This window comes from Schistocerca cancellata, chromosome 3 (assembly GCF_023864275.1).
Source record: "Schistocerca cancellata isolate TAMUIC-IGC-003103 chromosome 3, iqSchCanc2.1, whole genome shotgun sequence".
NCBI lineage: Eukaryota > Metazoa > Arthropoda > Insecta > Orthoptera > Acrididae > Schistocerca > Schistocerca cancellata.
This window is the reverse complement of record NC_064628.1, coordinates 280,839,813-280,853,241: the sequence shown is the minus strand read 5'-3', so window position 1 is coordinate 280,853,241 and position 13,429 is coordinate 280,839,813. Positions and strand designations below refer to the sequence as shown.

At 38.2% G+C, this 13,429-nt stretch overlaps 2 protein-coding genes across 2 annotated transcripts in view; one reads left to right on the top strand and one right to left on the bottom strand.

Annotated features, from left to right (window-relative positions):
• The window catches only part of LOC126174944 (lysyl oxidase homolog 3), a 135,998-nt gene extending 123,802 nt beyond the window's left edge, over window positions 1-12,196 (top strand). Inside the window, exon 8 of the mRNA XM_049921401.1 lies at window positions 11,742-12,196. Within this exon, the coding sequence (XP_049777358.1) occupies window positions 11,742-11,864 (123 nt within the window). The 3' untranslated portion in view covers window positions 11,865-12,196. The remainder of the gene's footprint in view (window positions 1-11,741) is intronic.
• The window catches only part of LOC126174945 (protein fuzzy), a 149,170-nt gene continuing 140,366 nt past the window's right edge, over window positions 4,626-13,429 (bottom strand). The window contains exons 9-10 of the mRNA XM_049921402.1: window positions 5,178-5,380; window positions 4,626-4,758 (exon numbers count right to left, since the gene is read on the bottom strand). Of these exons, the coding sequence (XP_049777359.1) occupies window positions 5,233-5,380 (148 nt within the window). The 3' untranslated portion in view covers window positions 4,626-4,758; window positions 5,178-5,232. The remainder of the gene's footprint in view (window positions 4,759-5,177; window positions 5,381-13,429) is intronic.

Here is a 13,429-nt window from a genome sequence, read left to right as displayed (position 1 = left end):
TTCAGTTTTTTCTAGAACACCATAGTAAAGAAAACAGAAGAAAATTGTAATTTCTGCTGATTTCAATATCAAAGTGTTGAGTGAAAATGTTGAAGCATCAGAATTCACTGACTTAATCAAAAATACAATTTCAAATTAAATTTTTCAGAATCAACAACGGAAAATGCTCAGTCAGCTATGTGTATTTACAATATTTTAACAAATTATTTTTCTGAATATGTACATAAATTTTGTTTAGATTTGGGTATTCTGTTCATTCAGCACTATTAACTGAGTTGCCCAGATCAAGTGAGGAAGTTCTGTGTAAAAAGGTCTATGTAAAACAAAACTTTAATCAGGAAAACATGATTTCATTTCATGACAAGCTGAATGAGACAGAATGGCACTCTGACAAAAATATTTCAAGCATTGCAATTTTTGAAGCATTCTTAAGTAGTTTTTTAAATGTTTTCAATTAAATGTTTTCACCTACAACTTATTTTAATAAAGTGCTAAGAAAAGGCAGTTACATAATGAACTAAGATATAATAAAAATACTGATTTTGTTGAATGTGTTAGACAGTACAAAATTACGTTTAAGTAAGTCGTCAAGACAGCAATGGCAAATAATAGTTTAATTTTAAACCATGAGAATAAATCAAAGGCATTGTGGTCAGTTGTGAAATCTGAATTAGGTGTTAATGTGTCTGGTCATGAACTTTGTAAAGTCAAATTTGAAGATAAGCTTGTTGTGAAAACAGCTCAAATTTCAGAATACTTCAATGAATTCTTCATAAATGTAGCAAAATCAGATATCAGTGTTGCAGATTATGACAACAAAGTATGTCCCTTCGGACTTGATCAAATGTTGGAATGCTTCACAAAATTTAAAGCAGCGTCAGTGACAGAAGTAGAAAACATTATATTAACAATGAAAAACAAAAATTCTTCAGGTTAGTTTGGAATACCCATAATAGTTCTCAAATTTGTGTGTAAAATAATATGACACCCACTATCTTTAATAATAAACCCATCTTTTGAACATGGATGTTTCCCAGAGATGCTAAAGTGTGCTGTTCAAAAAAAGATCAACAGAGGATATGGGAAATTATTGTCCCATATCTCTTCTCCCAGTCCTGTAACAAGTGTTCAAAAAAGCTACTGCCATCCAGATTCAAAATTTTATTGAAAAATATGAGATTATTTTGAAAATTCAGTTTGGCTTCCAATGCGGGAAAAGCACTACAGATGCAATACACAAGTTTGTGGATACGAGTAGCACATCATTAGACAATAAAAATAAAGTCACCGGGATCTCTTGTGATCTCACAAAAGCTTTTGACTCAACAAATCATGCACTTCTTATCCACAAACTTGACATGTATAGAATTAGGGATAGTGCTTTACAGTGGCTTACTGCATACCTGTGCAATGGAAAACAAAGAGTGATTGTCTCTTCAAATGCAGCAAATTACTTTTCTAAATGGAAGACAGTGGCACAAGGTGCCCCTCATGGTTCTATCCTTGGACCTATTTTGTTTCTATTCTACATTAATGACCTATCTATCAACCAATATCAGTGCCCCATCGGTCTCATTTGCAGATGACACGACTGTATTAATTGAAGAACAGGAGCCAGAAACTATTCTTACCACCATCATCAATACAATAGATCATTTAGAAACTTGGTTTCATTTCAGTGGATTAACCCTAAACATACTAGAAGCCCATGTGGTCCAGTTCAGAACAAAACAGTCAACATCCCAGTAAATTAAAATAAATCACATAAATCAAATTCTGGGAGAAGCAGATTCTGTGAAATTTTTAATATTAAACCTAAACAAGAATTTAAAGTGGAATAAATACACTCTTGGAAATGGAAAAAAGAACACATTGACACCGGTATGTCAGACCCACCATACTTGCTCCGGACACTGCGAGAGGGCTGTACAAGCAATGATCACACGCACGGCACAGCGGACACACCAGGAACCGCGGTGTTGGCCGTCGAATGGCGCTAGCTGCGCAGCATTTGTGCACCGCCGCCGTCAGTGTCAGCCAGTTTGCCGTGGCATACGGAGCTCCATCGCAGTCTTTAACACTGGTAGCATGCCGCGACAGCGTGGACGTGAACCGTATGTGCAGTTGACGGACTTTGAGCGAGGGCATATAGTGGGCATGCGGGAGGCCGGGTGGACGTACCGCCGAATTGCTCAACACGTGGGGCGTGAGGTCTCCACAGTAAATCGATGTTGTCGCCAGTGGTCGGCGGAAGGTGCACGTGCCCATCGACCTGGGACCGGACCGCAGCGACGCACGGATGCACGCCAAGACCGTAGGATCCTACGCAGTGCCGTAGGGGACCGCACCGCCACTTCCCAGCAAATTAGGGACACTGTTGCTCCTGGGGTATCGGCGAGGACCATTCGCAACCGTCTCCATGAAGCTGGGCTATGGTCCCGCACACCGTTAGGCCGTCTTCCGCTCATGCCCCAACATCGTGCAGCCCACCTCCAGTGGTGTCGCGACAGGCGTGAATGGAGGGACGAATGGAGACGTGTCGTCTTCAGTGATGAGACTCGCTTCTGCCTTGGTGCCAATGATGGTCGTATGCGTGTTTGGCGCCGTGCAGGTGAGCGCCACAATCAGGACTGCATACGACCGAGGCACACAGGGCCAACACCCGGCATCATGGTGTGGGGAGCAATCTCCTACACTGGCCGTACACCACTGGTGATCGTCGAGGGGACACTGAATAGTGCACGGTACATCCAAACCGTCATCGAACCCATCGTTCTACCATTCCTAGACCGGCAAGGGAACTTGCTGTTCCAACAGGACAATGCACGTCCGCATGTATCCCGTGCCACCCAACATGCTCTAGAAGGTGTAAGTCAACTACCCTGGCCAGCAAGATCTCCGGATCTGTCCCCCATTGAGCATGTTTGGGACTGGATGAAGCGTCGTCCCACGCGGTCTGCACGTCCAGCAAGAATGCTGGTCCAACTGAGGCGCCAGGTGGAAATGGCATGGCAAGCCATTCCACAGGACTACATCCAGCATCTCTACAATCGTCTCCATGGGAGAATAGCAGCCTGCATTGCTGCGAAAGGTGGATATACACTGTACTAGTGCCGACATTGTGCATGTTCTGTTGCCTGTGTCTATGTGCCTGTGGTTCTGTCAGTGTGATCATGTGATGTATCTGACCCCAGGAATGTGTCAATAAAGTTTCCCCTTCCTGGGACAATGAATTCACGGTGTTCTTATTTCAATTTCCAGGAGTGTATGTTGAATATCTATTAAACAAACTATGTAGCATTGCACTTGCAATGCAAATATTGGCTAATGCCACTGACGTGGGCACAAGTTATACAGTATGGTATTGTTTTTTGGGGAAATTCAAGCAACTTAATGCACATACTGAAATTACAGAAAGGAATTGTTAGAAACATGTGCACTGTACATCCAAGAAAATCATGTTGCCCAGTATTTAAAAATCATAAATTATTAACAGTGGTCTCCCTACATATCTATGATATAATGTTTTAAATATCAATTTAGAATTATACAAGGAGAACTGCTTTGATCACACTTACAATAAAAGAAATAAATAAAATTTTATGCTGCCTGCTTGTCGTTTAAAATAATATGCTCAAAGTCCGCAGTGTAAGGGAATGAAAATTTACAACAAACTAAAAGCCAAGGACATTCTGAGTATGAAACTAGATTCACTGAAAAGAAATCTGCATGATATCCTACTTCAGTGATGCTACTATTCAGTTGAGGAATTCATGAATAATGAACTGAATACTTGAGCAGGATGTAATATATCTATTGTCTTTTTATGTAAATGTGTGAATGTATCTTTCTACAAAAAGTTACATTAACATTTCAATTATCTTATTAATCAAAGATTTACATCAATGAAATTGTATAAACCATATTTTGATGTGTCTCCTGCACTCTAATCAAATGATTAGCTTTTGCATGTTATGCGACAAATAAATCACAATTCACAATTCGCATAAGACAGCCCCAGCTCCCTTAAGTCATGCTTCGAAGCATGTTTCTATAGCTAAAAATTGTCTGCACACCCAATTTTGTTATGGTTTTCTCAGCACAGAAAGCTGTTGGGTTCTTTTAAACCAATCAGTAAACAACATTAGACATTTCAAATGAGCACCTGATATTTCTGTGATAACCTTATTGAAAACAAAATCACAAAATTATTTCATTCTGTTCATGCCATATTTTCAATAATTACTTCAGCTGAGACACCACAGACACTATCTGAGGGGAGAAACTTCAGTGTTATGGTATAGATGAAGGTATAAAGTAACAGATAGGAATAGCTGTTAGGAGCTACTCCTGTGTAATCTGCACATATTACCAGGCCAATTATAAAATTACTTAATGATGGTTTTTTTTTTTTTTTCCTTTTGAATCTCTTTTCTGTCACCCAGAGCTGTAACAAACATTTCAATAATAATTACTTCGAAATAATTTCAGACAAGAGAAAAACTTGCGAATGTTATTATTAAAACTGACAGCAAGGGCATTGACATTATTTTTATTTTATTTACTAGTTTTACACACGCAACTTAGATCTCCCCATCACTCTGTCCAGCTCCTCCTCCCTCAGACCCTCTCCTGTGTCACCCTGTTTTCACCCCTCCCCAATGGGAGGTGGTTCGTACCACCACAGTATTTCATTCCAATCAATAAGTGGCATATATACCAAGTTTGGTTGAAATCAGTCCATTGGTTTAGGAGGATCTGTAAAAGAAACATTTTATAATATATATGTAGATATAGACGGAGAACCTCTCTTACACTGGACCAAGGTTTGACATATACAGTATTTTCGACATCAAATTTTCTTTAAGTATAATGATAATTTTAATATGCTGCATGGTAATAAAATTATAGTCATCATATTAATTTTAAAACAAGATGCTGATGTATATAATGACACCTGAAATAACAATATTGAATAAAAAATAATAGCAATAATTGTACTGATACTATTACTACTACTACCACCACTACTACTACTACTACTACTACTCCTGCTGCTAGTGATGGTACTACTGCTAATAATAATTACAGAAAATACAAAAGTAGAAGGTGTTTATAAAGTCACTAGCTGTTTTCCACGTAACACATTCCCTGTCGAGGAAGATTTGGTATCTCACCTGTATTTCATACCAGCCCACTGGTGATCTGATGAAAACTATGCTGAAGTATGGCTCAGGTCACCAGTGTGCCAAACACCACTAGTGTAATAATACGTCTGTATGACATCACTACATGAGTGCTTGCTGGGCTGTCTATAGCAAACAGGACATATTGCTGCATAAACTGCTGCAGTAGTGGCCAGCTAGATCCTGCAGTGACCCTGAAACAATCTTTTTTTGTTGGAAATTTCCACCATACTGCTTTATTTGGTAAATACATATCTTACAGGAAACAATAAAAAATAAAAATAAATACGTTTTCACATGAACTTTGCACTCTTTGACAACTGCAATCTTAAAATTCATTCTTGGTTTTATTGTATCTTTTTTTAAGGAAATTTTACTCCTAATTTATTTGCAAAACACATGAACAACATCTACTTATTAATGTAACCTTTGCACTGTTTAAACACTGCAATCTTACATTGTTTTCATTGAAACAACTGATACACATTTTAGGTTGTTCTGGACAGTCATTGCACAAGGTTGTAACTTCCTTGATTTTGTTTTCTGCTGCTTTTTTGCCTTCCTGAACGAAAATCCTCTTGTAGCCCAATGTGAAGTGTCACTGAAATTTTCTTGCTAGTCTCTCAGTTTTTCACACACTATGGGCTTTCTTTCTTGATGGAGGAGTGGCACAGGTCACATATTCACATAAATGCAAGGCAACAGACTTTTTGAAAATCCAAAGTTCTTCTCCTCAAAGTGCTGTTTTTACAATGCAGAATCCCAGCATTTACTATAGAAGTCCCTAGTAAAAGTTACATTACTACTTTTCTCCACCATTTCACCCCTTTCTCAATGGTAAATAATGCGTGAGATGTCTGGTCACTCAGATCAATGCTTTTCTTAATTTTGTACTCCAGCATAGCCTTTTCCTTTCCCTGATGGTATCTAAACCATCATTATGTTCAGGAATCACTGAAATCATTCTAAACCTCCTGTCGTCCACCCAGTTAAAAATTTTGAGACCATTATTGTTCTCTGCTCCACATATTTCCCCCTTTTTAAGCTCCTTCTCCACAATATCCTTGAGCAGGCCTGCTCTATTTGGATTAATTGTTCCACAGAGAAGCATATTTATTATCTAAAAACTTATGCACTAGAGAAATGCTTGTATAGAAATTGTCAACATACAGAATGCAACCTTTTCAAAAAGAGGCTGATATATTTTGTAGTGATAGCCTCACCATGACCTGCAAATTGCATTTCATCATCTTTCCCTTGGTAGATATGCAGGGCAAAAGTGTAGCCTTCCTCTGTACAAATTTTGTACAGTTTTACACCATACTCACATAGCTTTCCTGTGTATAAATTTTGTACAGTTTTACATTTTACACGTGAGACTTGTTGGGGATATTCTGCCTAAAATCAATCTTCCTCTCTAATGATTCATACATTCATCAATTACTACATCTCTTCCATTGGTCAGAGCATTTTGAAAGTTACTCTGCAGATGTTCAGCTAACAACAGTACTTTGTAAGACTTGTCATTTATGTTTCTAGGGGCATCATTATCAATAAAATGCTAGCAAGATAATAATGCCAGAAATAGATCATGAGGCATAGTGGGTTTTATAACTTTATTTTTGTACAGTGAATTCTTTAAACAATAAAGTGAAATTTATGGGACCTCATTTAACCCCATAATTAGCATTATGGTAATATGCTTGTCTATTTCTTTCTCAGAAGTGTCAACCCAACTGGCCAGTTGGGATCTTTTTTTTTTTTTTTTGCCTGTCATGTTGTACACTTTCTGTACTGCATATCTGTTTGTTTCCAACACCATTTTGTTAAATATGTCTTGTGTTACCAGTATTTTGAAAACACTGGAAGGGGTGTCAAAATTTGTGGATATAGTAACTGCTGAATCCCAATTAAAAATTACTCTTGTTACATTTTGTCCAGTTGGTTTCCAAATTGGGATATCATTTTCATTGCCATTATCAGAGGTACACATGGTATCATGAGCCTCATCAGAACAGGAGTCATTATCACTTACATTTAAATCCAGAGAGGATCTTGGATCTTGGGGATTGTAAGCTGGCTCATTGTCAGATGCAGGAGAGACATCATAATAACTGGAGTCACTTTTATTTAGGTAGTAGTTCAGATAGTAGCATAACTCTCCTCATCTGCTGATGTAATACATCTCCTCTTCCTTGTTACTGGCAGCACAGATGCAGGTGGATCCATTTCTAGCTAAATATGCAATGAAATGTCATTATATCTTGTGGCCAACCATAACTATTATAGAGCATAAACAATCATCTCATAACTGTCAAGCATACCTTAAAGCAACTATTCTTGGCTACTAGCACTAATACAATTTTAAAGCAGTTTTCCTTACCTGCAATCACTAACACATTGCAGTTTTAATGTACAACAATATGTGACCTGTTTTCTGTAGCATTTGGTGCTAAAAGAGTGCAGCACAAACAATTGGGACACAGTAAAAAGTGTTATCAGGTCACCATTGGGCCAAATGGAAGCAATAACACATTTGAATTATTTATCTCATTGTAAAACAAAATATATACCTTTGAGCCTTTTGCAGATTAAAATTTGATGTAACAATTGCTTCCACAATTTCAGGAAGTCACCGAAATTCGTGCCAATTGGATGGAAAGAATTGCATTGGGACATGTGGTGTGCAGAGCCACAGGGAACATGTTAAACACTTTATTATAGACTATAAACATGAACATACACTTCTTATCACAAATTCAGTGCATTTCATTGTGATGACCCTGAAAATGTAAGCACACACCTGTGTAGCCCAAAACAAGCTCACTAACATATTTATTTGCTCCACAGCTACAAATATATGGCTTTGCAATTGTTGGGAATTAGTGATTTTCACTTGATATTCTTCAGAGCTGGTAAATTTCCAGAAGAAAACTCCAATGGGGTCAAATTGGGCAAGCTAGGAGCCCTAAGTCTCAGTGATGTATGGCCAATCTGTCACCCAGGGAAAGTGGCATTCACCTGTAGTCCTAGACAGTTACAGAAAAATGTGGAGGTAGTCCATCTTCTTGTCAGATGATAGTATCTAGAATGTTATCCTGAATCAACTGAGGCTCCAAAAATTATTCCATTAGGTCAGGATAAATGTGACCTGTTGCTATTATCTCAGCAAATATGAACAGTCTGTACGCTATTGATCTTGTGATATTCCACACACTTATCCTTTGGCATTTCCTATTCCTATGATGCATACGGCTGTTCTTTTGCCAAATCCTATAGTTATATCAGTTCACACACCCACAGTGTGAAGTGTTGCCTCATCACTGAACTGAATGTGCTGCGTTACATATGCATTTATAACGGCATCCAATTATTCATAGAGCATAGTACAAAGTTCATAGATAAGTGAGTGGCCCAAAGACTTCCTAAATGATAGAATCCAGTATGTTGTCCTCAATGGCAAATGTTCATCAGAGACAAGAGTATCATCAGGAGTGCACCAGGGAAGTGTGATAAAACTGCTGTTGTTCTGTATATACATAAATGAACAAGAATGTGAGAACTGTGGTAGGGAAGGGAAATGGTCGACTTCAGTTTATTGGAAAAATTATAGGAAAGAACGGCTGAGGAAATCACATATAGGATGCTTGTGGGACTTATTCTTGAGTACTGAGTGTTTGGGATCCATAGCAGGTCAGATTGAAGGAATATGTCAAAGCAATTCAGAGACGGGCTGCTAGATTGTCACTGGTAGGTTCAAACAACATATAACTGTTACAGAGATGCTACAGGAATTCAAATTGGAATCCCTGGAGGGAAGGCAACATTCTTTTTGAGAAACACTATTGATAAAATTTAGAGAACTGGCATTTGAAGCTTACTGCCAAAAGATTCTACCGCTGCCAATATACAATCCACGGACCATGAAGGTAGGATACGACAAATTAGGTCTCATATGGAGGCATGTAGACATTCATTTTTCCCTTGCTCTCTTTGTGAGTGGACCAGGAAGGGAAATGACAAATAATGGTACCGAGCACCCTCCACCATGCACTGCACAATGGCATGTGGAGTATCGATGTGGATGTAGATGTAGATGTGGATGTAGATGTAGATGTAGATAGCCTGTCTGGTGGCATAGTCCTCATATCCAAGTTCATGAACAATTTGAATGTGGTAAGCACCTTTTTTTAAATGAGTCAGAGTTTTCCACATAAAGGTGTGTGCAATCCCAGGTTCCCTAATTAGCCTTCTGGTTGATGCTGAGGGGCTGGAAGTAATCACTTCCTAGATCATTCCACCGTTTCATCTGCTACCACTAGCCTTCCCAAATGCTGTTCATTAGTAACAAAATCAGTTTGCTTGAATTCTTTGACCATGTTCTTAGTAGCATCTCCGGTAGGACGTGGTTTTTGAAATTTATGCATGAAATTATTCCATGCCTCCTTATACGACATTCCACATAGTCAGTCAGCAGCAACAACTGTTATTTCTTCTACTGTGTACATTCTTTTAAATTAGCTGCAAAAAAGTCAAAACTTAAACATTAAGACAGAAATGGTTAGAGATTTTACAAACATCCCATATTTATGGCTGTACAAAGAAGAGATTTTATGATATAGTGAGTTCCGAGGAAGAAGACTACAGCATCTACGAGTTTTGGGAAATAAGGAAGATCCGATGGGAGAGACTTTTTTAAAATTATTACTAATGATAAAGGTGCAATCAGAAGGTATGAAAGATAGCTACTTAGCTTTAATGGAGTAAGAGATGCATAGAGAGCAAAGGCAGGTATTATTGATGTTTTACATGGTCCAGCCACATTAATGTGACCACCACCTATGTTCAGCATTAGAGTGCAATAACCACTCACAGATGTCAGGTGCCAGCACTAGCTGTGGATGATATATTAAGCATTTAGGAGGAGGGGGATGAAATGGAAAACAGTGCAGTCATTGCTGTAACATGGAAATGGAGCAAAAAAAGGGCATGATCATTGGCTTTCAGGCCAAGGGTGAAAGCATTTCTGAAACCACTAATTTTGTAAACTGTTCATGAGATGCAGTGGTCAAAGTATAATATGCGTGGCAAAATCTATCTAAAACCATCAGTAAACAACTGTGGTGGATCACGAGCCATAAATGAGGGGGTGAAAAACAGTGGCAGAGAGATGTGTGAGAGTACAGACTTGCAACATTGAGCAACTGATGACCCAGATGAACCAAGAGGCTGCCAATTGTGTCTCCTCAATGATTGTTGAGAGAGTGTTGCTGCATATGTGCCTCCACAGCAAGACCTGGTTCATGCACCTATGCTGACTGCTATTCATTGGCAACAAAGGCAGAAATTTTCTTACCAGTACCACAACGGGACATCTGCGGAGTGGTGACAGGTGGCTTTTTCAGATGAATCATATTTTATGCTCCATCGGACAGATTGCCAGTGGTCTGTTTGGTGTAAAATCTCTGAAAACTAACACCCTGCCACAGTCATTGGAAGACTCCAGGCTGGAGAAGGAGGCGTTACAGTCTGGGGAACGTTTTTATGGCATTCCATGGGTGATCTCATCATTCTGGGAGGCACAAAGGATCAACAGATGTATGCATCTGTCCTTGGGGACCACGTCCATCCATACATGCAGTTCATTTTTCCTCAGCATTCTGGCATCTACCAACAAGACACAGCTTACAGTGTAAGTGCATGGTTTGAAGAGCATCAGAATGAGTTTGCCATACTTCCCTGGGCACCAAACTTGCTGCATTTAAACCCAATCAATAATCTGTGGAACCACCTCAATCAGGCAGTTTATGCCATGGATCCTCAACTGAGAAACATGGCACACCTGACTGTGGCACTGGATTGACATGACTCCACATCCCTGTTGGTACCATCCAGAACCTCGTTGACTCTTTTCTTGCACATCTTGCATTGGTCCATACTGCTATAGGTGGTTATTCAGGCTTCAGACAGGTGGCCACATTAATGTGATTGGACAGTTAGTGGGTATATTGTTAGCTGTATTTTGAAGTTGGAAATGTCATTTGATTTTCTGTGTAACGAGGGAGATCATTCCAGAGGCTGCTTTCTGCTACTGAAAAAGACTTAGAGAAAGTGGCCAAGTAATGAGAATGAGTGTTTCTGCTTTGTTGTTCAGACTAGAGAGTGAAGGTGGAGAAGAGATATAAGTAACTGTATACAGATAAAAAGGTAAAGGAGACAGGGTGCATAGAAAGTTCTATGTTTGTCTGTGTGTAGCCAGGATAGCAATGCATATTGTGATAAAATTATGATCAAAAAGTCAAATGTTGGATGTTATGCTGGGGTTACCTACAGCTATGAAAGAAGCTAAGTGTGTGAAAAATATTATTACTAAGGTGAACTCCAACATTCTTATGTTCATACTTTACTGTTGTTGATCACTCATTTTAAATTATGTCATCAACTATTAGTTTAATAGCACACAGCATAAATAAAAACGTTGAGGGTTTTTTTCCCAATATATGAACTTTTATGATTAATGAAAATGTCAACATCAAAATTACTTCTTTGTTTCAGGTATCAATAAATCCAGAGTTCAAAGTTGCTGAGATGACATATGAGAATAATGCTGCTGTTTGTTCTTTGTATTACTCAGAATCATTTGCACATGTATTCAACTGCACAATACAACGGCCATGAGCATATGAAGGATAATAGAAGATGAAGATATATGGTGATGAATGTTAAAAACACAACATATTTTCCTAACAAGAAGACAATTTTGTTCTTCAAGAACTGAGAGGTGTTGAACAATTGAGGACATGTTAACTTATAATGTAGCAAACTACCTACATAACTGCACATGCAACCATAAACTAAAAAGTGTGTATATATGTTGTTTTTTCTGTACATAGTGCACAAATATTTAAGAAGTTTGAACATTTTAAATATTTTTCAGTCTCAGTAATAAATTCATTTAACAATCAATTTGTACAAAAGTCTCAATAAATGTGCTTTTACAAACTGATGGCTTGCACAAACAATTCAACTACCTTCTTTTTGGACATTTCCTGTAATTATATTCACCTGACATTTGTATAAATCTACATAAATACTGTATAGTGGATGATGGAGAGTATTTCTATTGTTTGTTGTTTACCCTTTCTTTCTCATATCATTTGTGAATTACTGTGAATTTTCGAATACTTATAAAAAGTGTACCACTCCTTTAGGGTTAAAATTATATGAATGTAAGAAGGTACTAAATTGAATAATTTTAGAAAGGAAACTAATGATCAAAAAAGAATGTTTAGTTTTCTTAACGACTTATTAACACAAATAGCTTACATAAAATAGTAATGAGTTAAACTCAACCACTATTACTCAGAAAGACAGCCACCTGTCACTATATATTACAAAGATGCTGTAACTTACCGAACAAGAAAGGGCTGGTAGATAGACACAAAAAAAAACACACACAAACACACACACAAATTTCAAGCTTTCGCAACCCAAGGTTGCTTCATCAGGAAAGAGGGAAGGAGAGGGAACCACGAAAGGATGTGGGTTTTAAGGGAGAGGGTAAGGAGTCGTTCCAATCCCGGGAGCGGAAAGACTTACCTTAGGGACGTTAATTTTTTAGGCTAAAGTGAAAATAAAAATAAAGGTGAACCAGAAAGCAACTGGAGTTCTGGTGTGAAAAAAGTAGAAAAAGTGTTGGTTAAAGCTGAGTACAATCCCGGGATTGCAATGACTCCTTACCCTCTCCCTTAAAACCCACATCCTTTCATCTTTCCCTCTCCTTCCCTCTTTCCTGATGAAGCAACCTTGGGTTGTGAATGCTTGAAATTTGTGTGTGTGTTTGTGTGTTTTTTTATTGTGTCTATATACCAGCACTTTCTCGTTTGGTAAGTCACAGCATCTTTGTTTTTTGAATTTTGGATTTAAAGGCATTTGAACCCTTTGCTTCTCCATCAATACTCTCCACATTGTATTCTTTGAATTGAGTTGAAGGGTGCCTAATCGTTAAATCTTTTACCACCCAACCCAAGAGCAACTTCCCAATTACTACAGAGCAAGCAGCCTATTCTTTGTGGCTTTAATAATCCAGTTTTTCATATGTTTCTAAGCATGACAATAAACTTCTTGCAATTAGCTTTATGCCTGCAGGACAATTTTTCTCAGTGCATATGCTCAACTTTCTAGGCAATACACCTGCTCCACTGTACATTAAATGCTTGTCTGTAACCTCCTCATATGCATTT